The following is a 26210-nucleotide window of genomic DNA, read 5'->3' as shown; positions in this document are numbered from 1 at the left end:
CATGGATCCTCAATGTACCTACTGTATTGCAATAAGCAAGAATATCCAGGAAGTTGCAGTGAGCAACACATTTTTTCCACAAGGAACTGTAGCATCACATGGTTGCTATTCAAATATAATACCCGGATGGGCCAAGTCTACTGAGTACAAGCTGCTGATACTCCATGACTCCTATGAGTCCATATTCCCTAACAGGGCACATGAAAAGGGGAAATATGAGACACCGAGTAAGGCATCACACATAATGTTTCCACTGGTATGGGTAATTATCTATTAACGTTACGGTAAACGCTTGTTGTCCACTTTCAAAGCCCCTTCCGTTGTTTCCTCTTACATAATTTGTTAAGTACACATCTCTTACAATATAAAGATAGAACAGATTGTGCTATTTTTTTTTTTTTTAGATTTTAGAGCTGCAAATGTATCCAGTGACACATAAGCAGCCGTCCATGGATCATTACTTTAACAATGGCTATAATTCTATACTTCTGGACTGTTCATCCTGTTATTATTAAGGCTTCCAAGGCACTGTCTGTTCCCCGAGCTGACAGATCTCTCTAATTTGATGCCTAATGGCTTTTATGCTAAATGACACTGAAAGGAAACTATTGTATTGCTCACCCCAAAGCCAGGTACAGGCCAACATGCTGGTTACTCAGCCATCTCTTATTCCTTATACTGTGAAAATATATCTTTCAAACTGGAGACCATTAACATTCATCTAGAATGCTTCATGTCTCTAAAACTAAAAATAGTGACACCACTATTATAAAATATAAAAAAAGAATCATGTACGTATTTGAATTGGGGAGTACATTTGTGGGTCTGTAGCATTTTAACGGCAAAATCTACAAAAATATGGATATGGATATTGTCCACATTGAGGTCAGTAGGAAAAATCTCCAACATATCTGCAGAGTACCCACATCAATTACTATTCTATGGATTTTAAATTAGCATCACCGGTCCATTTCCGCTCTGATTTTTAGTTGTACAGTGTGTGTCTGAACATATCGCAGGAAGCTGGTTGTCTCGTAATATACAGTAGACATCCGCCAATAATGATCATGGTAATTTAGAGGGCTGCCTTTCCCCAGTATGTTCCTGAAGTGGGGACATAGCCTAAGGGTGACATTTGTAAAAATGTCATTCAGTTGCAGATTTTCCACAAATTTTCACAAATCTGTCGGAAAAAAAATCCGTTGCAAGTCTATCCTATGTGAACAAGGTGGATGGGGCATTATCTTGTGACATCATTTGGGGGCTTATGTCATTAGTTATGTCTTTATTATTTCTGCAGTGTGGGTTCATATGAACCCAAACCATGGCCCAGTTTGCTTATCGCTATAAGAAATCTAAGATGTTTGGACAGTAGTGTTGAGTGAACTTCAGGCAACATTGGTTTGGCCATATGGCCATTCAACTCCCGGCATCGGGAGAAGTTGGATGCCTCCCTAGGGAGTCCTAGAAAACATAGATACAGCCTATGGCTGTTTTTCTGGCAGTACTAGGATAGCATCTAATTTCTCCAGACGCCGGGAGTTGAATGGAAATGTGGCTGAACCAATGTTTCCTGAAGTTCGCTCAACACTACTGTCCAAATATCTTAGATTTTTTATAGCGATGAGCGAACTGCGCCATAGTTTGGGTTCGTATGAACCCACACTGCAGACATAACTAATGACATAAGCCCCCAAATGATGTCACAAAATAATACCCCCCAATAAATACCGCCATGCACATAGTGCTACCCTAAAAATAGTAATTTCTGTTGTAAGTAGCATCATAAAGCATATTTGTGTACAGATGGTGCCTCTAACAGTAATAAGGACTACAGGCTGTTCTCTCAACAATAATGGTGCCAAACACATAGTGCCCAACAGTATTGGCACCACAAAGCAACAGCCAAAAATCTAGAAATTCATTACTAAACAATAGTGTACATGTGGTGTTCCTCTAAAAACCCCAGAATATAATAGTGATCTCAAAGTGCTTCCTCCTCCCCCTGAATGTTTACTATGATGGTATTCTCCTTTGCCATCTGCACCAGGCGTTAAACCCGCTGTAGTTGTATTGTAGTAGTTATACTACTTTTTGATCTTTCTTGGTATTTCCATTATTGATGATTACAGGAAAACCCAATTATCAGTAATATGTGATAATATTACATAACTCATAATTACGACATTTTATAAAACTCTGAATATTATTTTTGTGTTGCAGATAACATGTTTTCCGAGTGTTGAAAGGCATTGTTTTCCAATATCACTTGTCTGTTGCTGCCATGGTAACTGTACAGACTGTACTGAGTATTGGACATATCTTTTAACCTTGCAGACACTTCATCCTTCATCTTTTCATATCTCGTCAATGAAGTATCACATGCAGAAAAAAATATATTGAGAGAATACATAAAGATGTTTTCTTTATAAACAGCAAATATGCAGAAAACAAATGTTTACGGCATATTTGTAACAAAGACTGACACTGAAAGAGTGGGATTGTTTAATATCTATTGAAAGCATGTGCCTAATGTGTTAAGTGTGTAATTCTGTCCAAAATCAATCAATGTATTTCAATGGCGCCATTTGCATATCCGTAGGTGTGTACATAGCTGTGATCTGTACCACAAAAAAAAGGACAGCCCACAGTGTAGATTGAAATTCCTCCACCGACACCAATAAAACCCAATCGGATCCAGATGCAATCTGCAAAAATACAGATCCGCAATCCGCAAATAGTGAGAAGATTATTATCAGCCACACTATTTCATTTTTGCGGATCAGCAAAAAATACGAATGCAACACGAATAGAAATTTTCAGATTGCTAATGAAAAATAGCGGACTCAAATTTGCAGTGAAAAATATGCTGATATGTGAATAGACCCTTAAAGGGAACCTCCATATTTTCAGTTTAACAAGATTGAGTTCAATGAAACTCTAGTATTTTAGCCCTGACACTTGTATCTATCAAATACAGGACTGGAATGGAATATAGAAGTTATAACTTATCATTAGTGAAATGTACTTTATGTCCCAGCATGCTCAGCTAGGGGAATGAATATGCTTAGGACATGGATTATCTCTATGTTTGTAGTAGACTCCTCTACAGCAGCTGAGACGGGACACCGATGAAGCCGCTGATTGTCTAAGCAGCCATAGTCTAAGACCTGAGCAAAAGTATGCTTTTAACCTTTTTCGCTCCTCCAACCTAGCAGAGTCTGGCTTCCTAGGGGTTAAAGCAAATGTACCATCGTGTACATCGCTTTGAGTTTTTTACATTAACGGATTGGCGCCAGCACGGGGATGATGGGGGCATGGTCTTTCTTTTGAACTGCTGCCCAGTTCCAGCACGCAGCGCCGGTCTATTTCCGAGCAACGTCCCGTCCCGGAACACTGGGGGCAGGCCCGCCAGTCTCTGGTCCTGCCCGCCAGACGTTCTCCACTCTGTGAGGCAGCTCCATTAAAATCAATAGAGCAGCATCACAGAGGGGAACCGGGCAGTGGTTCAAAAAAAGGGCCATGCCACCAGGATCCCCACGCCAGTGCTGATCCATTAATGTAATAAACCCAAAGCGATGTACCTGATGGTACATTCACTTTAAGTGGGGATGCATAGTATCCTCCCTTAACCCCTTGGGGCTCAGAATGTGCTTTGTTAGGGGTGGGGAATTATACTTGCCACTCCAGTCTTTATGCTTCTAACTATTAGATCACTGCTCAGACAATCAGTGTCTGCAGCGGTGTCCCATCTCAGCTGCTAATTGGCTGAGCGGAGTCTTTCGACAACTTTTTTGAGCACTCTCAAGTAGGCCCATGCTCAAGCGACCATTATACTCAAGCGAGTATGCTCACTCAACACTAATAGCCACAAAACTGAAACCATCACAATTGTACTGTTAGACAATTCTCAGTATCTGTCATAAACCATGCTCTATGCGAGTCCCAAAGACTTGCTGCAATAATATCAATTACCATCTACACAGGACAGAAGTTTATGTTGTAGAGTTAAAAGATTTAAATAGATTTCATGGAAGACACGCAAATGTGAACATTGTAAATTAAATGGTGCGTAAAGGCAATTACCTCTGTGGGGGTGAATTTACAGAACACAACAAAACTCCTTCCCTAAGTGTACGCCACCTGCTCTATGACAATACGTTCCTTAGAGGTGCACTTCTACTCATCAGGAGTCTAAGTTGCACTTTCCCTTTCTATCTGTGATAAGAAAAAAACATGTCAGATCATGATGGGAATACAATAAAGGAAAAATTACAGCAATTTTTGTAGATTTCATAGTTGTGTAGAACATTGATTCCTGCACATATTGGTTATCTTAAATTTATATCTTCATCTTCCTTTATGCTAAAGTTCCACCTTCAGACTTGAGTTTTAGCACCAATCAATGCAATAAAATGAGCTTGGCCCCCACAGTAACCATGTAACTAATCAGGTTCTAGTGTCCAGGGGGTGATTCCAGGCACGGCAAGAGCTCGGACATGTCCAACCCATCTCCTCTTATTGAACACTTTTCTACCTGCCCACATCTGTTTGATTGGCAGCCACTAGGCTGTCTTCCCGTTTATACCTTTTCATCTACTCCTGGAAATACCATCCACACAAGGGGCGGCTAAGCAATGTGTGGGGCATGCATTGTAATGTAATGTTCTCTTTAAACTGCTTTGGGATCACCAGAAGAAGATTACATTACCGCACATGTGCTGCCTTTTTTTTTTTTTTTTTTTGGATGGTGCTTGCGTAAAATATGGACTGGGAAGTATACAGCAGATCGTAAGACAGCCTAGGGCTGCCAATCAAATGGGAGTAGGCAGATAAAAGTGGGCAGGGTGACAGCGAATACATGGACACGGGTTAGACATGCCTGGGCTCCTGTCCATTGTTTCCTCTAAGCTGTGCACTCTGTAATAATAAAATTAAAAACTCCAATGAGTGTGGTAGGTATGGCTGCTATCTGGCTTGTTAACCTTTTTGGCATGTTGTTTTAACTCTTCCATTTCCAGAGTTCATATCTTAGAGGAAACACTACTGTTGCCATGCACTTGGAAAGACAAAAATATCTTTATATCTTGATGATAGACAGGGTAACTAACACAAAAAAAAAACACAAAAAACAAAAACAGCTATGCCTAGAAAAAAAAGATGAAAATCCTTATCCAGCTATGAGCTTGATATACCCCTACTGATACTTATCCAGAGAGCAAAACAGGTCACACCCCTTTTCCTTCTGTCACTCTACTTCATCTCTCAGACCATCACTAGGGATAACTTCCAAAAAGAGAGGAATCGGGATGCAATGCAAATGCAACAACAACCAGAAACAACTATTTGACATGTTCAATGTGTTGTCCATGGTTCTGAACACAAAGCAACTTTTTGTGTTGATAACTTTTGACCCACAAGAGATATGGAAAATCTGATTGTGACAGACAATTCTGATCTTCTTCGATATGCTTCATGACAACCTTCCCATTGTAAAAACTTGCCTTTGATCCAGTGTAGCAGTTTTTAATAAGATTGGCCTCCCTCACCCATTACTTGCTTGGTATTCAGATATGTCATCTTTCATTTCTGAAATAACAGAGTGTCCTGAGACTTTTGACCTTGTATAATAGTTTAGCTGGCAGTCATACATAACGTATACTCTGCAGATTCCACTCAAGGAAATAGAAGCATAGAAACATAGAAGATTGTCGGCAGAAAAAGACCACTGGGTCCATCTAGTCTGCCCTTTTAGTATTTTCTTTCTTATTATCTTAGGACAGAAGTATGTTTATCTCAGGCGTGTTTAAATTCTGTTATTGTAGATTTACCAACCATCTCTGCTGGAAGTTTGTTCCAGGTATCTACTACTCTTTTAGTAAAATAATATTTTCTCACATTGCTTCTGATCTTTTCCCCAACTAACCTCTCACTCTGTCCACTTGTTCTTGAGCTCATTTTTTTAAACTAAAAACACTCCCCTCTTGAACCTTATTTAGTCCTTTAACATAACATCTCCAGAACTGGACACAGTATTCCAGATGTGGTCTCATTAGAGCTCTATACAGTGGGATCACAATCTCCCTTTTCCTACTGGTTATACCTCTAGCTATACAGCCCAGCATACCATTATACATACAGCCCAGCATACCATTATATATATATATATATATATATATATATATACACCCCAGCATACGATTTGCTTTCCCAACCGCCTGGTTGCACTAGTGACTCATTTTAAAGGGGTACTCCAGTGGGGGGCATTTTTTTCCTGGGACCGGGGAGAAGGTGGCTGAGGGAAACGACGTCCACTCACCTCCCCGATTCCAGCGGCGGGTCCTGCATCGTGGCGCTCCGGTCCCCGGTTCCCGGCCGCTTCCTGGTGTCTGACGCGGGCCCGAGAAGATACGTCTCAGGTCCACTCAGCCAATCAGTGACAGAGGCGAGATCTGAGCGGACTTGAAACGGATCCCTCCTCCGTCACTGACTGGCTGAGCGGACCTGAGACGTCACGTCTCAGGCTCGCGTAAGACACCAGGAAGCGTCCGGGAACCGGGGACCGGAGCGCCGCGATGCGGAACCCGCCGCAGAACCTGGGAAGGTGAGTGGATGTCGCTTCCCTCAGCCACGTCCACCCCAGTCCCAGGAAAAAAATGCCCCCGGCTGGAGTACCCCTTTAAGGCTGTCAGAAATCACTACCCCTAAATCCTTCTCTTCTTTTCCAACACAGAACTGCCGATGTGATACTCGGATAGAGGATTCCTCCTCCCCAAGTGCATTATTTTACATTTGGAAACGTTGAACTTCAATTTCCACTGTTTGGACCACTTATCTAGCAAAGCTAAATCGTTTTCCATATTACTGACACCACCAGGAATATCAACCCTATTGCACACTTTTGTGTCATCAGCAAACAGACAAACTTTACCTACCAACCCTTCTCCTATGTCACTTACAAACATATTAAAAAGAATAGGACCCAGAACAGACCCTTGTGGCAGACCACTTGTAACCAGTCTCTGCTCAGAATATACACAATGAACAACAACCCTCTGATATCTATCCTTCAGCCAACCACAAATCCACTGAACTATACACAGGTGAAATTCACAATGTGTAATCGGTGAGTTTTCCTGCATATGGGGGGGATTTATGAAGACCTGCGTACTCGTACGCCAGTCTTATGTTAGGTCCTACCCCTTTTTCCTTGGCCGAATTAACTAAGAGATGCACGCCTCTTAGTGAATACGGCTGGTCATGCGAACGGCGGCCATGACACCTCCCTGCGTGCTGCGCCCCCCCTCCCTGCCGCCCATCAGGCGAGCGGGGGATATGGCAGGCATATACCAGGGAAAAGGGGCTAATTTGTGCCTTCTCCGTGGCGTACACCCTGGCAGTAACCTTCATAAGTGTCCCCGATAATCTGCACCCAGTGCCATGATTTGGTGCTGAAGATTTCATTGTGGATTTTAGGTTGTGTTGAAATTTAGGTTCAAAAGAAAACTAACGTGATTGGTTGATCACACGCTTCAGATTTTACCTGTAGAATTCCTTGTGTTAGGCCATGTTCACACAACGTATGAGACCACGGAACAGCCGGTCTCTGAAAAGATCATCATCACTGCAGTACCAGCCGGATGATCTTAAGCCCCGCAGAGTTCTGATGCGGGCACATCCCTGCGCGCACGCATCAGAACTCTCCACTGCACGCTATGGAGCTAGCGGACGGATAGTGTGGACTGACAAGGTTTTCTGTGCCCGCTATTCACTGAATAGCGGTCGCAGAAAACTGACATGTCAGTTTTTGCGGCGCCACAAGATATCCTGGCCGGAGCGTATACTATGTGTATGCGCTCCGGCCGGGATCCCATAGGCAGCAAAGGCACGTATATTTTCGTAATAATCATGGCCGTTTTATGAAAATATACGCTATGTGAACATTGCCTTAAAGTGTATACGCTATGTGTGAACATACCCTAATAGAGAGTCTTGCAGTTGTGTTTGTATAGAACCTTTTCCGCTCTCTTACTCCTGTCGCTTGCCTGTGTGATAGATCCTCTTATATATTGTATTTAATAACCTAGCTGATCATTTGTTTTATGGTTATGCGTATTATGTGAATTGTGACACTGCAGCAAAATTGCTTTGCATGTGTTTTTATCCCTCAGCGATTCCCAGGCTGGCTATTGCTGTTACTTTTCTTAGCAATCAACCATGCTTGGTGCAATTCTGCTTTATTAAACTGAGACGTCACCAGCTCCTAGTAACTTCCAAACAGATTTCCAAGGAAAACTAGGATTTCCTTTTGTCATAGACTACCTTCCCTGGACACATACTGTACAAAGGGGCACAACTACTAGCATGGCTGTAGTGCCAATTCCACGGGTAAATGTTTTGTTTTTAGCTGTTTTGCTGTTTTTTGTGCAAGTAGCAAAAAAACTAGAATTTACAATATAGATAACAGAGCCAAATCTATGGAAAACCTTTTGTGTCTCATTGAAGTAAAATGCCCGAGTGTAGTCAGCTACTGGTCCGAGACAAAGCTTGAATGACGTGGTGTGAAAGCACATGTAGTCTGAACCACAATGCATTGCAAATATAACTATTCTGATTGTCTTGGTGCCAAATAAGTTTTTAGTACACAGTCAAGTAGTTGGCTTGTCTGAAGTAACCATTTGACTAGTGATTTCTTCCTCTTAAAGGGTTTATTCAGTGTTAGAAAAACATGGCCACTTTCCTCCAGAAAAAAAACACGACTCTCGTTTCCAGTTCAAATGCGGTTTGCAATTAGGCTTCATTTACTTCAATGGAACTGAGTTGTAGAATCTGCACCCAAACAAGACTTGCGGAGTCTCTGGAAGAAAGTGGCCATGTTTTTCTAACTCTGGATAACCCCTTTAAGGCCAGGGCTATATGGCAAATTTGGTCGCACAACACAAAGATTGCAGAACATCGCGCCTAATGCTAGTGAATGGTCCCTCATGGCAACTGAGATATAGTGCAACTGGGCAGTGACACAAAATCCAGCCTTAATGGATTTTTGGTTGCAAGTTGCATTTGACTTTGCTACCATAGACCTTAAAGGGTATATCCAGAGGGCAGGAAATATGCTACCTTGTCTGCCACTTCCCCCCTCTGCCTGTCCCTGCTGATACTTCCGTAGACGAGAGGTGGACGGGGGCATGTTGCTGGCAGTGATAAGTGCCTGATGTTAGCGATGTCACAGCGACATTGGGTTGCTATTGGGCATTGCATCCAGGTGTGGTTTCAACCGCACGCAATGCCTGTATTGCCCCTAAGATGCTCCCACCCCATTCTCATCTGCAGAAGTTACCAGCACAGACAGACAGAGTGAAGAAGTAGGGCTCCGGAGAACAGACAAGGTAGGAGCGCTATTGCTCTCTGGATATCTCCTTTAAAGGGGTTGTCCAGCGAAAATATTTTTCTTTCAGATCAACTGGCGTCATAAAGTTACATAGATTTGTAATTTACTTCTATTAAAAGTTAGTGTTATTCCCCCTTGGGGACTTCTAGTATAAGCACACTGATCTCTCATTGAGATCTATGCTGTATAGATATACAGCATAGATCTCAATGAGATAGGCACTGGATTGCTTCTGGCTGCTGCAGCCGGAAGCAATCGTGTGCCGAGCTGGGATCAACGCCATTACGGCGCAGGCCCGAGCCAGATGTGTGGATCGCTCCTCCGTAACAACGTCCTGGGGGCGATCCACCCCACTAGATACCAGGGACGGGTTGCAGTAAATAATCGGATGCAGCTGTCAAATTTGACAGCTGCATCTGATTACTTAATTAGCGGGCATGGCGTTTGGACCATGCCCACTAATAGCTACGGTTCAGAGCGGGGCCGCCGCAACATGACATACGGGTACGCCCAGGGTCGTCTTGGGGGTTAATAGAAGTAAATTACAAATCTGTATAACTTTATGACACCAATTGATTTGATATACCCTTTAATTCAAGTCTTTGCGGATAAAATTTCTCAGTGGCTTCTCTGCACTTTGCTTTTTGTTAGCGGCCAAACTGTGACTGTAATAAAGCTGTGTGACAGTAAGTTGCCCAAATATTTTGGCACTGAGCGAATGAATGCAGCAGCCTTTTCCTATGTATTCTTTTTTTTTATCCATTATAATGCCTTCGTTAAAGGGTTACTCCGAGCCAGCTTACTTTGAAGAGAAGCTCAGCTCGGAAATCTGACGTTACGCCACGGCTGCGTTTCAGCGCCACCATTCTGTGGCTTTATGTCAGCTGCTGAGGACGTCTCTTGCTTCAGGTTTGTTCAGAGACAGTGCTGTGCTGTACTCTTGTGAGAGTGCGGCACAGCCTGAAGCAAGAGACGTCCTTTGCATGGTACTGAAACGCAGCTGAGCCATGACATCAGACTTCTGGAGGATGAGCTCCTCTTCAAAGTAAGCTGGCTCGGAGTACCCCTTTAAGTTAACTCATTTGGTTGCTCTAGAATATGACAAATCTCCTGTTTTCTTCCAAATGACAAACCAAGTAGAGGCGCAGTAACACACTCAGCACTGCTACATCTAAATATATATACTGCACTGACTTGTATTGTCTATAGAACTACACTCTTCCAAGTAATGAAAAAGACTTACTGTACATTAAGCCCCATAAGGTAGAAGCAATTTGTCAAGATTATGAGGCAGGGTACATGGACGAAACATAAATTAAAGGAGGACCAGCCTTTAAAATGTGTGGAATCGGGCCAGGGTTTAATTTAATGATAATGTATTCCTTCATAGACATGCAAAGTCTCAGTTCAAAGATGTGAAGAAAAAAAAAGCCTTTTCCCTAGCGTGCAAGAAAAGCTACTAACGCCTTTCCAAAGAGTATAAAATTTCAGTCCTAATGTTTCTTAAATACCTTGTTAGCATAAGTGTTTTGTCTTAAAACATTGACTTCTTACCAGATATGTTTTTAACAGTTATTTGTAAATTTTAAGCATTTTACTGCCCCTTCTCTTTTTTTACCGGGATACAGAATCATATTGGTGCCAAAGCTTCAAAGTCAGAGTATACTATAATTTATGCAAGTCATTGCAGGTTTATAATATACATTGGGTGTGTGTGTGTTTTATGCTATGTCTTGACAGGTTTTGCGACAATTTTTTTGGCGCACAGCATTTTGCACAAAAAACCGTATACCAGGAAATAGTGATTTACCAGGATTTTTTAAAGTTATATGAGGCAGTTTTGCGGCAAGTTAGCACTTTTAGGCTATGTTCACTCACAGGGTTTTTTTTATATAACTTTAAAGCGTAACTGTCATATTTTGTTGTTGTTGTTGTTGCAGAAATCAGTAGTATAAGTGATTTAAAGAAACTCTATAAAAGGTTTTATTAGGCAAAAAAGCCTCTTTCTGTACTCAAAAAGCAATCTCCCAGCTTCCCCCCGTTCACTTATTATCTGTGCATTATCAGGCAAATCCGCCTTCATTACAGAGAAGCCAGTGAAGACGGGTTCTGCTGGCTCCATTATATCCTATGCAGTGGGGAGGGGCTGAGGGAGATGAGTGAGAAGGAAGATGACACATGAAGGTCAGCTATTTGTAGACTGTCTGGGTACCTAAAACGCTGGATTCTGGGGTCAGAAAGGTCAGTACTTATCTAGGAACTTGCTGAAAGAAGATTGCAGGGTGTTTGGCTGTGCAGGACTGCTCCGTGCTCACTCACTCCTCTCGGCCCCTTACCTCTCCATAGACACATAATGGACACAGAAATCCTGCTTCATCTGAAGTAAGGGGGGACCTAGGAAAACAGCTTTTTCAGTACAGAAGGAATCTCTTTTAGTAAACAAAACCTATTAGAGAGTTTCTGAAAATCGCCTGTATTATAGATGTTTATTGTTTTCAGAAAAATTACAGTTACACTTTAAGAAATGGGTGTAATTAATTATAGTAAAATACAGCAATGTTTTTAACTATTTTTAGGCTATGTTCCCATGAAGGGAACATAGCAGGAAAGAGCGGCAGCCTCGTTATAATTACAGCTACTGACATCAAAGATGGGCTTGGCTCATACCAGGCCAAGCCCACCTCTAAGACGGAGAAGACCATGTGGGCCATGTCTCCAAGGGGAGAAAGGAAAGGAGTCAGATGGAGTGGATGGCCAGGAGAAGACTTTCCGCCGTTTCAGGGGGATGAGTTGCCTGGAAAATAGCCAGAACAGTGCAGAGTTATTAGTTTGTGTACATTACAAAGTGACATATCTAGGAGATTTCTTTTTATATGTACAAAAAAACTTTTCAGCTTATTACCCCTTTAAGGACCAAGCCCTACTTTTAAAAATTGACCAGTTTCCTTTTTTTGTGAAAGTGATGCAAGTGATTCTGGGATTGTCGTCTTGTGACAAAATTTTGCGTTGTACATTAACCCTTTCTTTGTGAAAAACTCTAAAGGGTAAAAAATTTACATTAGCATTTCCTGGGTAAGAAAGTTAGTCACGCAACGCAAATTAGATAATAATTTACATTTACAGTATGTCTACTCCAAGCCAACATTATTTGGTGAAAGGCTCCCAAGTTTAGCAGCAGTTTATTCAGATTTTAAGATACAGCAGCCATCAGGTACAGTAACAGAAGATACAATAAGGTACATTAACAGGAGTGACGGTTAGGTACAGTAACAGGAGATACAATTAGGAGTGAAGATCAGTTCAGCAACAGGGCACAGGAATGACTCTAAGCTACTGTAAAAGGGGTGACTATAGATACAGTAATGTGGGATAGGGGAGGCTATCATGTACAGCAACTGGGGAAAGTCATAACTATCCGATACAGCAACAGAGAACACGAGTGATTATTATGTACAGCAAGAGGGGACAGGGGAAATGATTAGATACAACTACTGGGGACAGGGGCTATGTGTTTGTGTGCTATATGTTACTGTACTGTGGGACTCTTTTTCTCTCCTATACATAATGGAGGAGATCAAAGCCAGGAGGGCTGTCTGAAGCAAGCCCATCCTAAAATTTCTCACTGCAATTGGACCATCTGTAATGATGCCAAGTGGTCAGTACACAAGTGTAAACCTTCAAACAGTATTGGAGCTCCTGACATCATAATTAATCATTATGCTGGGAAATCCGAGGTCCAGTCTGCACAGACGGAATTCTGCGGACAGGTGCATTAGCTCTTCTGGCACTTTTACACGGAGCACTATTGCCTGCAGCCGGCGATTGTTATCCTGATAATTGTTATGAAACACTTGTGCTTGCTGCATAAAAGAGTGGCCGGTCCAGGTGCTCCCGGCCATAAGTAGGATAGCAAGCGCTAGCCATGGCCGCAGTTTAGCTGGGTCAACTGTATATTATTTAATGTAATATACATGGCAGCCATTGGCTGAGATGATTTGTTTTCTAAGATGTTGATCGGTCCTAATAGAGCGAACGAAAAAAAGTTGTTGTGACGAGACAACCTTGTATAACTAAGAAATTACCAACATTTTCAATAACATCACGAGACATTCTTAGCGTTTCATATGCATAATCAGCTCTGCATGCATAATATTTCACATTAATTGTTGCTGACAGTCAGGCTCCCCCAAAAGTATAACACCCCTTGGCATATGTCAGTGCTGCATGAATGCATTATAAACCCTAGTTGATATCGCTCCTAAACATGTAAATTATAAACAGCACATGTAGATTAACCTTGAAGTGGGGGGGGGGGGATGTAATACTGTATACTTAATGTCTCTAAAACACCGGCAGAGGAAGTAAATATAAATTACCGGGCGCATTACTTGCGTGATGAGTTGTGCCACATTTAACTAGCACTTTACAAAATCATTTTCCAGTTTACTCTTAATAACATTTGCATAATTTGCAGTGGCGGTATTCTTAGGTGTCAGGAAGGGATTAATAATTACCACATTTAACTAAAGGACTGTGTTGTTTCCCATTTGCGCAAATCCCCACTGTCCGTTAGAGACAGACTTTGTTTGGAGCTCTAAGAAGCTATGATAATTTTTGCAAGCCCTGGGACGTTGCAACATAATTAGGTTATTAATGGAGGAATTGTTAAACAGTCTTTTATGTAATAAACAAAGACGGTGCCAAATACCATTTAGAATGTTATTGCAGATGGAACATTTCCCCCCGCGCTGTGATCGAACCCGATAGGGCTACGTGCAATATCGCAAAGGCTGCAGGAAGTCGTGAATTTCTGTAAATTGTAAAAGTCGTGTATGGAAGAACGTCTTCTTCTGTTGTTGGTTCATGAAGTTGTTATAATCTGCTTATATTTGGGGCTTTCACAGGACACCTGGTGGTTTAATAGACGACAGTTCAGGGCTATCAAGTGGCTGTTTGATGCTTACAATCTATATGCTGCTCTGGTAAGCTGGTTTACAGGTTGTTATAAGCCATCTGAAGTGAAATACAATGTGGAGGCACCTGTTCTGTTACTTTAGTCGCTTTAGGTTAGTGTAGAAAGGACACAATCTAATGCTCAGGGGTATCTGACTTGGGGGCATAGATCTTGCATTTTAACCACTACTGTACACTTTATGCAACTAAACAACTCAATACACTCTATGGGGGGGATTTACGAAGCGTAAGCCAGAGGCGTTTGCCAGGGAGAAGGTGCAGATTCACCCCTTCTCCCTGGTGTACGCCTCCCGTACGCCCCGCTTGCTCGATGGGCGGGCTGGCGGAGGTTGCAGGGGCGTAATAAGGCGGGGAGGAGGCGTGGCCTCCTAACGCGCCACATTTATCATGATTTACGCCTGCTCGCAGACGTAAATCATGATCAAGATCTACACCAGCTGGAAGCAGGTGTAGATTTCGTACGCCGGGCGCAAATTCGGGTGCTCCCGGCCGGCCGGATTCACTAAGAAGCGTACGCCTCTTAGTGTGTCCTGCCGGGGAAAAGGGGGCGGGGCGTAATATAAGACCGGCGTACGACGGTCTTCCTAAATCCCCCCTATGAATGTACCTTTTAAGGCACTACTAGCACAATATGTGACAATACTTTGTTTATGTGCTATTATAAAGTCTATTATTAACAGTGCACTTTAGATATATCACATGTGTGTACAGTGTCTCCACATAATGTAGAGAGGTTAATAAAATGTCACTGTCATTATAGAAAACTTTTGACATATCATAGATGTAGTGTCCCACTATGTATTTTCCTTGTCTTTACACACCCAGGTGAAAGTGTTTCTGTCAGGTGTCACAGTTAGTGCAGTTAGCTGCTGTGCCCTACTCCAACCACTAGTTGTCTCCTTCCCCCTGTGCACAGCTGCAGTTGTTGTAGGCTACAGAGAAAACAGACCTATTCTTGAGTGCTAGACACTACGGCAGTTGTGCACTGCTGAACCTAACCCTGAGGTAAGCGGAGGAGAAACCACTTGCCTACGACGAGGATTCTTTATCTTCAGGACAGTCACCCCCTTGAGAAGGAAAGGAAAGAAAGGCTGATCCACAGTAGAGCACAGATGCAAGTAAGCCACTCTTTACTGAACTACGACACACATGCATCCGTTTTTTTCATCCTTTTTTTTTGCAAAAAATGGATCAAAAAAATGGATTGCAAAAACATAGTGTGAACTCAGCCTAAGCAATAGCTTTAAACTAACAAATGTTACAGTTCCACCAAAGCCTCGTCTCTGTCCCTATACCTAATAGACTGTGATACAATCCCAGAGATGTAATAGCTCACAATGGATGTTAACACATAACCGATTAGGAACGTACAGTTACTCATTGGCTGAACAGGACGTCATTGACCCGGGAGCTGGAGAAACAGGTGGAAGTGCAGGCAGGTAATGTATTAGCTTGTTTGAAGCCCAGCAGCTGATGAGTTAACTAGGAAATGGCTACATCCTCACAGAGGAATGAAAATGTGCTGCAAGAATACAGAGTAATAGGCAATGACAGTACAGAGTATGGCAGCAGACTTCACTGCGGAACTCGCAGCATAAAACCTTCTGCCATACTGTATTTGTGAAGCTACCCTAAAGGATCTGTTGACAAACTCGTCTGTTGGTTTCCAGTTGATGAGCTGTGCTGTATAGGTGTATCTGATGGCATCTTTAGGCTATGTTCACACATTGTTGTTTTGCAGCCGTCTTTTTGCATCAAAATGATTGTTGCAAAGGAAAAAAAAAAACGAATGCAAAATGACAATTGTTTTCTTTCACATGAGCTGGTTTGAGAAAGTTATATTGATTTGTAATTTACTTCTATTTAAAAATCTCCAGTCTTCCAGTACTTATCAACTGCTGTATGTCCTGCAGTAAGTAGTTATTCTGTCCAGTCTGACACAGTGCTCTCTGCTGCCACCTTTGTCCATGTCAGGAACTGTCAAGAAGTTGCAGCAAATCCCCATAGAAAACCTCTCCTGCTCTGGACAGTTCCTGACATGGACAGAGATGGCAGCAGAGAGCACTGTGTCAGACTAGAAAGAATACACCACTTCCTGCAGGATAAACAGCAGCTGATAAGTACTGGAAGGCTTTAGATTAGAAGTAAACTACAAATCAATATAACTTTCTGAAACCAGTTGATTTAAAAGAAAAATATTTTTGCCAGAGTTCCCCTTTAAGGTGCTTAACAGTACATCCCTAAGGTCAGATTGCACTGAATAGGTCTATGGATTTATGCTGCTCATGAAGTATGGGTGAATTGGATTCATCAGACCAGTCATTGTTTTCTAGGCTTTGGCCGTATATCTTACATGTGACCACAATGTATGGGGAAATGCTCAGCTGATTTAATAACCTATGCTGTGACAGATGGGTGACTACATTTTCCTCCTTGGATGAATCTGTCACAACATAAATCGCCGGGACTTTAACTACATAATGACTAAAATAATGACATGTTGGATCTTTATTGAATAAAGGTAAAGATTTTTTTTCCTTTTTTGACCTTTTTATGCAATGTTTAGAAAGGTCTCATGTGATGAATGTGTCTAAATCATTGCCAGGCAGGACGTTGTGCCCAGTGCTCACTACACTCTTACACACATGCCTGGGGTAAATGGGGCTAAATTCTGGCACATACATGATTTTCAAGTAAAATTTACTAAAAGAAGTTGCAAATATGAAAAGAAACAGAGAATACTGTTGTTGTCTCTGGGTTCCTTTACCATCAGATTGTGCTGCAGTTTATGTCTTGTGCATTACTGTATCTCTCACTAGGTTTATGCCACCTTGAATGAGGGCAGCCTAAACTAGTGACAGAAATGCTGAACAGATCAGTGTATTACGTGATTTTATTCAGCCGCTCTCCTAATATGCAGGAGAATAGGATTCTTACCACACCCCTCCCCCACGCTCCAGCTGCTGATTAACAGTTGACTCCCTATACACAGCATTGATAGATAACTGCCAATTAGCAGCTAGTGGGCGGAGTTTTCTGCTTCTCATGAATAATAAATACATATAATCTCTTGTGGCCAGAGGCAGAATCCTGCCTGCAGCCACAAGAGCGACTGACAGAACAGAGAGCCAATGGCTGTTTGCTCTGTCAGTACACTGTATTTAACTATAAGGGCCCATTAGGAGCCCTTATAGTTAAATATATAGGTGCAGGAGCAGACTACCTTCTGCTTAACCCATTATGTACTGCTGTGTGTAAGTGAACCATAGTTCATTTACATGCTGCAAAACAAAAAAGGGGTTAAAAAGCAGAAGACAAGGAGATCTCTACATCACTGCTTGCGCATTGATGACCCCTGACCTCGAAGCTTGCTGCTGGAGAACAGAGGTCAGGGGTTATCAGAGCAGTGAAGCAGAGATCTCTTTGTCTTCTGCTTTTTAACCCTTATTTTGTTACAGCATGTAAAAGAACTATGGTTCACTTACACACTGCTGAACATAAGGGGTTAAGCAGAAAGCCACAGGAGGCTCTTACCTTCCTTGTGCATCCCCGGGCCTCCCTGCGGCTTGGGCCCCATAGCAGCTGCCTGGCCTGCCTCTTTGGTAGCTACACCACTGGGAAAGGACTGCTTATTGTCCATGAAAAGATATGTCTGAATCAGCTGCACAGAATAATGTAAGTGATACATCATTCTGTTCAGCTTCTCTGTCACTAGTTTATGCTACCCTTAGATAGGACAGTATAATCCTACTGACAGTGTCTTTTCAAGGAATGTCAATTGCTTACTTTATGGTGTTGCCAAATAATGCTACTTTTATAGACTTGTGATGCTTGTGTTTGTCACTGTATTATCTAGCTAAGCAGAACCTGTTTCATATGTTCAGACTGCTACAGTGACAACATGTTTTGTGTTAGTATGTATGTTATCTTATGTGCATTGTTAACAGTGTCTGATTGGGTAGAATTGACTCTGGGGGCCCTCCCCACAGTAACCATATAGAAAAAAACGACATGATCACACACAATACACACATCCTCTTACCCAGAAGTTAGGGCCTAGAAGTCCGTGAGAGAGGGAAACGTCTCCTGAAAATGGATTCATTGATGATTCAGAGAGGTTCTGTCTCCAGTCCAATAAAAAAAAGCCACCGTGTCCACCTAGTCCGCCCTTTACTAGTTAGACCATCTCTGCAAAACCTTTTATTCCTCTGGTCGAAAAAAAACGTTTATTAGACTTTTTTTTTATTCTGATTTTACTTACGATTGTATTACATGATTTTATTTTATTTTTTACATACCATACATTACGTATGGAAGCAGTGATTCCGCGCTGCGGAATCTGTTGGCGCTATACAAATAAATATTATTATTATTATTGTCTTCTGCAATGGCAACTTCATGGATTTCGTCTGTAGTGATCACCTGGAAATATTAGAGTGGAGGTGTCCAGCTAAGTGGTCAGCATAGTTTTTTTTTTTTAAATATAATTTCAGATCAACTGGTGTCAGAAAGTTGTATAGATTTGCTTGTATTGAAACATCTTGAGTCTTTTCAGTAGTTATTAGCTGCTGTAGGCCCTGCAGGAAGTGGTGTATTCTATCTAGTCTGACACAGTGCTCACTGCTGCTACCAGGAACTGTCCAGAGTTCCAGAATGACTACCTGTAGTTTGCTGTTAACTATTATAAAAGATCGTAGGTACTCCAGCAAAAACATTTTTCTTTCATGTCAATTGGTTTCAGAAAGTTACTTAGATTTGTAATTTACTTCTATTTAAATATCTCAAGTCTTCCCATACTTATCAGTTGCTGTATGTCCTGCAGGAAGTGGTGTATTATTTCCAGTCTGACACAGTGCTCTCTGCTGTCACCTCTTTCCCTCTCAGGAACTATCAGAAGTAGTAGTAAATCCCCATAGACAACCTTTCCTTCTTTGCACAGTTCCTGTCACGAACAGAGGTGGCAGCAGAGAGCACTGTGTCAGACTGGAAAGTATACACCACTTCCTGTGGGGCATACATCAGCTGATAAGTACTGGAAGACCAGATATTTTAATAGAAGTAATTTACAAATCTATACCAGTTGAAACCAGTTGATGAAAAAGGAAACATAGCTGGAGTTCCCCTTTATGCAATTCTCCAATGAAAGATTCTATTTAACGCAGCATCTGTACCTAACCTTGACACGAGTCTTTAGTGGGATTAGTATTCTAAGCTGTACACCACATTGTAACTATTATATTAAGGCTATTTGAAAAATTTTGTGTTGCAGATTACAGATTTAATGACGGAGCTGTCTGATGAACGATTCAAAGGTGAAGTAGCTTGTCAAGTTTTAGAAGGAGAGAGATCGGAGAGACTAAGGGTAACCCGGGAAATTAAGGAAATGCAGGTAAGTAGTTTCATCTACAGTAAATACATTTATAACATGGGCAAAGGGAGAGTTCAGTGGAGTTCTTTTCAGAAAATATATTTTAATTGTACAAGATATTATTGTTAAAGGGGTAGTGCGGCGGTAAAAAATTATTCACAGAATAACACACATTACAAAGTTATACAACTTTGTAATGTATGTTATGTCTGTGAATGGCCCCCTTCCCCGTGTCCCCCCACCCCCACCCGTGTACTGAGCCGCGATTGGCCGAGCACAGTTATGCTCAGCCAATCGCGGCCCTAAGTAATGGGGCCCTTAGAAGCATAAATTGTCATTGTCAGCAGTTAAAAGGTCCCAGATGAAGATGTTTCATTGTCTTAAAGGGGACAAATCTAACCTGCTGATAGCTCCTTAATGCACACAGGGCGCTGAGGAAGAAGTTATATTTCTTACTTTTCTCCTCAGCACTAGGCTTGATCGAACACCGGGAAAAGCTAGGTTTAATCGAATTTGAACCTAGCCGGACCTTCCGCATTTAATTGCTGATGCCTTCACGGTCTGTGCGGAAGGAGGAGACATCCTGGGAACCGCCTGGAATTCCGGGATACAGCCTATTACCTAGGCTGAATCCCGGAATTCCAGGCGGTCCCCGGGATGTCTCCTCCTTCCGCACGGACTGGGAAGATATCAGCAATCAAATGCGGAAGATCCGGCTAGGTTGGGGTTTGAGCAAACCTAACTTTTCCCGGTGTTCGATCAAGCCTACTCAGCACCATTCCTGTGCATTTAGCAGCTGAATCCACAGCCCGGAGCACCCTTAGGAGCACTGCTCCGTCCCAATCACGCTGAGCTGACCCGCTCCTTCTAAAGATAATCAATGGATTGGCGTGATGGGGGTGGGACAATGCTCCTGAGGGTGCTCCGGGCTGTGGATTCAACTACTACTACACTGAAACGGTGCCGAGGAGGAAGGTAAGAGACATACCCTCCTCCTCTGCACCCTGTGCGCATTAGGGGGCTATCAGCAGGTTAGATAAGTCTAACTTGCTGATAGTTTCCCTTTAAAGGCCTCTAGAAAAGATGTGATAGACCTGTATACTGAATTAGGTGGTTTATAGCACACAATAGGGAGATTTATCAAACATGGTGTAAAGTGAGACTGGCTCAGTTGCCCCTAGTAACCAATCAGATTCCACCTTTTATTTTCCAAAGAGTCTGTGAGGAATGAAAAGTGTAATCTGATTGGTTGCTAGGGGCAACTGAGCCAGTTTCACTTTACACCACGTTTGATAAATCTCACCCAATATGTTCTAAATTTTGAAAATAAGGGATGTAAGGAGTTAACAACCGCTTCTTGTCTGACTTTTGTGCTAAGGTGAAGTATGAGCAAATGCAGAAAAGCCTGGAGTCTGTATCCAAACAGCTTGAAGAAGCCAATCAGCAAATCCAGCTCCGGGATCTTGGAACAAGTAGTCCGGGAGGAGGTAAGAAGTAAATGCCGTTATCTTCTGCTGCTCTGTGATCCAACAGCCTGATAGAAAGTAAGGATTTGTATCGATAAATTCAGGGAACACATTCATCATCTACATAATTGTGAGAGGTTCAGACAATGGTAACATATGATTAATACTTCCTGGGGAAGAAGTGACTGTAAGTGTGCTGCATCCCTATCAGAGAGGCCTCCTAATTATGATACACCGCAATTACAGGACTGTGCATGGCATCAGACACAAGCCAGATTAGATACGCTATCCTCTCAGCAATTACTGTGCATGACATCAGACACAGGCCAGATTAGATACGCTATCCTCTCAGCAATTACAGGACTGTGCATGGCATCAGACACAGGCCAGATTAGATACGCTATCCTCTCAGGCATTGGGTTGTCAGAGAAAGCAGTGAACGTACAAGAAAGGTCCAGAGTCATTAATATCTTAATGACACTCAATGCATTTTATTTACAAGGGCAATGCTGTTGTTTCGCAGAGTATGGGTAAGACCTTGGTTAGTATAAAATCTCCATTAGAATGACTATTTTTAAAGTCGACGTCCAGCTAATTTTTTTTTTTTTAAGTATTGTATTGCCCCCAAAAGTTCTACAAATCTCCAATATACACTTATTACGGGAAATGCTTATAAGGCTTCACTTCCTGTATAACATTGTGATGTCACTTCCTGGATAACATGCTGATGTCACTTCCTGGATAACATGGTGATGTCATGATTTGACTCCCAGAGCTGTGCGGGCTGTGGCTGTTGGAGAGGATGATGTCAGGGGGATGCTCAGTGTTCCTCCAGTGCCTCAGTGTTCCTCTGCCATCATCCTCTCCAGCAGCCACAGCCCGCACAGCTCTGGGAGTCGGGTCATGACATCACCATTTTATCCAGGAAGTGACATCATCATGTTATCCAGGAAGTGAAACCTTGATGCAGTAGTAAGTGCAGGGAAAAAGCACTTTATAAGCATTTCCCGTAATAAGTGTATATTGGGGATTTGTATAACTTTTGGGGGGCAATACAATACTTTAATAAAAATTTTTGCTGGACTTCTCCTTTAAGGAAAGAGGAAAAATTATCAATACAGAATCTCCTTTATAATTAAAGGGCCCATCCCGAGATGAAAACATCACCTGTCCACAGGCTAAGGGGAAATTAGCTGATTAGGGGGGTATGAGTCCTGGGACCCTGACTAACCACCAGAATAGGCATCTTTGTCCCCCCGAGTGTCTAGACTGCCAGAGCTCGTGCTTGGCCGTAGTTCTATTCGCTGATTGTGGAACTACGTAACATACAGTACCTAAGTACAGTGATCAGCTATCTTTAGTCCCATAGGGAGTAAATGAAGTGGTAGCTAAGCATGTGTCCAGTATTCAATTTACGTGATGGAGCTCCCCATTTTTATATAGTTTAGTATGGTTGAAAAAATACACGTCTATCAAGTTCATCCAAGGTCCATCAAGTTCAACCAAGAAGATTTTCATGATTAGTTGGGGGCCCCAGCAGTAAGATTAAATAGCTGTTTATAACTTATCTTGTTAATAGGTGATGATCTGAAGATTCTAAACATTACAGAAGTAAATGTGATCTTCATATGTATCCATGACATGTCACAAAATCACTTTCCCTTTAAAAAATAGGCACTCCTTCTGGGACCTCTCTTGTAGAAAATTTACCACTAGTGATGAGCGAGCATGCTCGTCCGAGCTTGGTACTCGTTCGAGCATTAGGGTACTCGATGGTACTCGTTACTCGGACAAGCATCTTGCAAAGATTCGGGTTCGAGTTCTATAAAACAGCTAAACAATTGTTTGTTCGGCGGTTCCCGATGTCTTCAGCAAGCCGGAGCGGGGACCAGGTGAAGTATATGCTCCAGCCAGCCGCCCGCAGCCCCGGCCGCCCGATCGCACCCCCGCAGCCCCGGCCGCCCGATCGCCCCCCCGGCCGCCCGATCGCACGCCCCCCCCGCAGCCCCGATCGCACACACGCCCCCCCCCCCGCAGCCCCGGCCGCTCGATCGCCCCCCCCCCCCCCCCGCAGCCCCGGCCGCCCGATCGCCCCCCCGCAGCCCCGGCCGCCCCATCGCACGCCCCCCCCGCAGCCCCGATCGCCCCCTGCTTCCCTGCTGCGTGTTTGTCTGCCATTAAAAGTATAGGGCCGGGAAAAACGCAGCATGGAGACTCGCTGCAGATCCGGCAAGTGGGTTTGTAACCTTAGAGTGTGCCATCTTACTACCAATGGAGAACATGTAAGTCACATATAACTGATAAGTTAAAATATAAAATACAATAAACACTTAACCAATACATTTGGCACACATACAAATACCGGCACCTGTGTAATGAGTGTATAAACATAAGAGCTAAACTAAGTATACTATAGTACAGCAATTGTCTTAATACAGGAGCTTTAAAATATTAGACGTTCCCAGGGCAAAAAACTTGAAGGGGTAATCCGCTCAGGTAAAATACACGTTGAATGTTGAACTTTGTCCCATACTTTTATTATCTTTTCTGTCTCCTTTCCCCAGTTTTGAGCTGCTGCTTTCTACTGTGTGTGAGCTGTTCAATCCATCTTCGCTCTAATCTCCCTCCTGCCCTCTCCTTTTTCCGGACGACTTAAGTAAACAATGTTCCTGGTCGGCTGTCTCTACACTCTGTATTGCTGGGAGGTATAGTCTCAAGTCAAGTTGCTAGTGACCTCACTGTGATTAACTCTCCCTGCAGAAACAGTCGGCCAGTGACACTGTTTACATGAGCCATCTCTAAAGGGTGATCAGAGCGTTGATGGATTGAACAGCTCGCACACAGTTTTCTTTGTCTTCAGCAGAAAGCTCAAAACTCGGGTATATATTGTTAGTCTCCAGGGGGGAGATGATTCAACCTGTATTTTACCTGAGTGGAATATGCCTTTAACTCAAGTAGGTAAACATAATAAAAAAAAAATAGATTCCAGACAGTCGATATCTCATACCAAAGCTTGATCATGGTTACATATTTTTCAAAAGTATTATTCTTTTTGTTTAGGATCCGATGAGTGGCAAGTAAGATTTGACTGTGCCCAAACTGAGATCAACTTCTTGCGGAAGAGGCTTACACAGTTTGAAGAAAGAATGGAATCGGAGAAAACTTATAGAAAAGAACTAGAACAAAAGGTAAAAGCTGAAACTTTCTGAGCGGAATATTTCCATAGAATTTCTATATTTAATAGGGATATTGTGTCTCTTGCCTAGAATGAATCGTGATTGGATTGAATGTGCAATGAGAAGGACACAATGTGGCGGTGCATATTGTTAATTAATTTTGTAGCTCCATCTCATCTCATTCTCTGCTGGACAGCTACATATCCCCCGCCGTGTGCGACTGGAGAACACCGATAGCCAATAAAACTGGGCACAGAAACAACATACATTTGTCTCGTCCAAATTTTGGATACAACTGTTTTGTTAACATCTTTCTATGCCAGTGATAGCGTTATTTATCACTATAATGCAATGCTCCATTGTGAAGCAGAAAATCTTTTGCTTATTTGGATTGCATCTGCAGTCTCCATAGATTGCATAGGATTGATTTGCCAGAGGCGAGATGTGTGTTATACAGTACGCCTGCCCAAGTCTGCCTGTTTGTTTTTAAGCTATAGCCCCTGCGGCTTACATAGCCAATATTGTATAGGTTTGTATAAGTGTAAATGTACCTATTGTGCACAGATGAAACAACTGTCAATAGAATTTGTCCTTGTCCTTGTTTTTGCAAGAACTTTAGTCTGTTCTGGTATTTGAAGGTTTTTTGGTCGAGGAGTGCAGTGGAATTGGATATACTCCCTATAGGCCGGCACATTCCTGTAGGAAGCAACAGCAGAATTTGAATGATTTTAGAAACTGTATGTGGCTGAGAATGGAGAGAGAGGCTCGCATTAAGTCCAGCTGACTGTTTGTAGAGAGATCACAAGCAGTCTGCGGTCAGCCGCCTAAACGAATACATGAGGTTGTTTATGTAGCAATGCTTAGAGTCCAGTGCTTTACATCTATAAGGGCGTCATTCATATGTCATGCCTGGTAATATATTTTTTGTCCCATGTATGACATGGATCGAGTATCAGGTTGCTCGAAAGTACTTGATACTCCAAGGGTATGTTCACAAAATCTGCAGAATTCTGCGGCGGAGCTCTCCCACCTGCCTCAGTGTCAAACAGTGTGTCTATAGGAGGGCTTGCACGCCTCCGACATGTCAACTCTTTGAGTGGAGAGCCGTGGAGAGTGGAGACGTGTGAGCCCTCCCATAGACACACTGTTTAACACTGAGGCAGGTGGCAACTCTCAGCTGCAGAATTCCGTTGATTTTGCTCAGTGTCAACATACCCTAACAAGTACTGCGTAGTAGATGTAAAATTAGCCAGTAGTAGTGTAAATTAGCCAATAAACATTCTGGGAAGGGCACATCCTGCTATGCGGCAGCCATGTTGGTTGTTGGTCTAGCAGTGATTGATCAGGTGACCTGGGTGTATATAGACCCAGGTCACCTGATTCTTGATTCACTTGTGTTCTGTTATTTTTAAGGGGGAGTTGCTGGAGCAGAGACAGACACAGTGTAGGGCTTAGTTTTAATAGTGAGGTAGGCAACTAGCTAACAAACAGCCAAAAGTCCTTTTCAGGACTAGTAATCTAACAGTGTGTCACCAAAAAAGGATATTACATACAATATACCAGTTATATATGGTATACAGATACCAATAGTGGTAATAGTGGTATATAGCTAGTATATTCAGTTGTATACTGTAATACAGTTAATCCACGACTAGGACTAGTGATATCTCTGTGTGACACAGAAAAATGCATCTGACATATACAGTATAGTATTAGAGTATTAGATGGTCTAGTCAGTCTGATAGTGGTGCAGTATACAGCTAGTACAGCTAATACGGGGACCTGGGAGTCTTACAGGCATCCATGTATGCCCCCTGCTGTTCCCATTCCCTTCTTGT

General features: G+C 42.5%; 1 protein-coding gene across 3 annotated transcripts in view; it reads left to right on the top strand.

Moving 5' to 3' along the window:
* Positions 1 to 26210, top strand: part of MYO18B (myosin XVIIIB) — a 402342-nt gene that overhangs the window by 208184 nt on the left and 167948 nt on the right. For all 3 annotated transcript variants that reach the window (XM_069961327.1, XM_069961329.1, XM_069961328.1), the window contains 3 exons: positions 19632 to 19751; positions 21109 to 21217; positions 24257 to 24384. In XM_069961327.1, the coding sequence (XP_069817428.1) occupies positions 19632 to 19751; positions 21109 to 21217; positions 24257 to 24384 (357 nt within the window). The remainder of the gene's footprint in view (positions 1 to 19631; positions 19752 to 21108; positions 21218 to 24256; positions 24385 to 26210) is intronic.

Source organism: Dendropsophus ebraccatus, chromosome 3 (genome assembly GCF_027789765.1).
Source record: "Dendropsophus ebraccatus isolate aDenEbr1 chromosome 3, aDenEbr1.pat, whole genome shotgun sequence".
Classification (NCBI taxonomy): Eukaryota; Metazoa; Chordata; class Amphibia; order Anura; family Hylidae; genus Dendropsophus; species Dendropsophus ebraccatus.
Note: the sequence above shows the minus strand (reverse complement) of the source record. Positions and strands in the feature narration are given on the sequence as shown.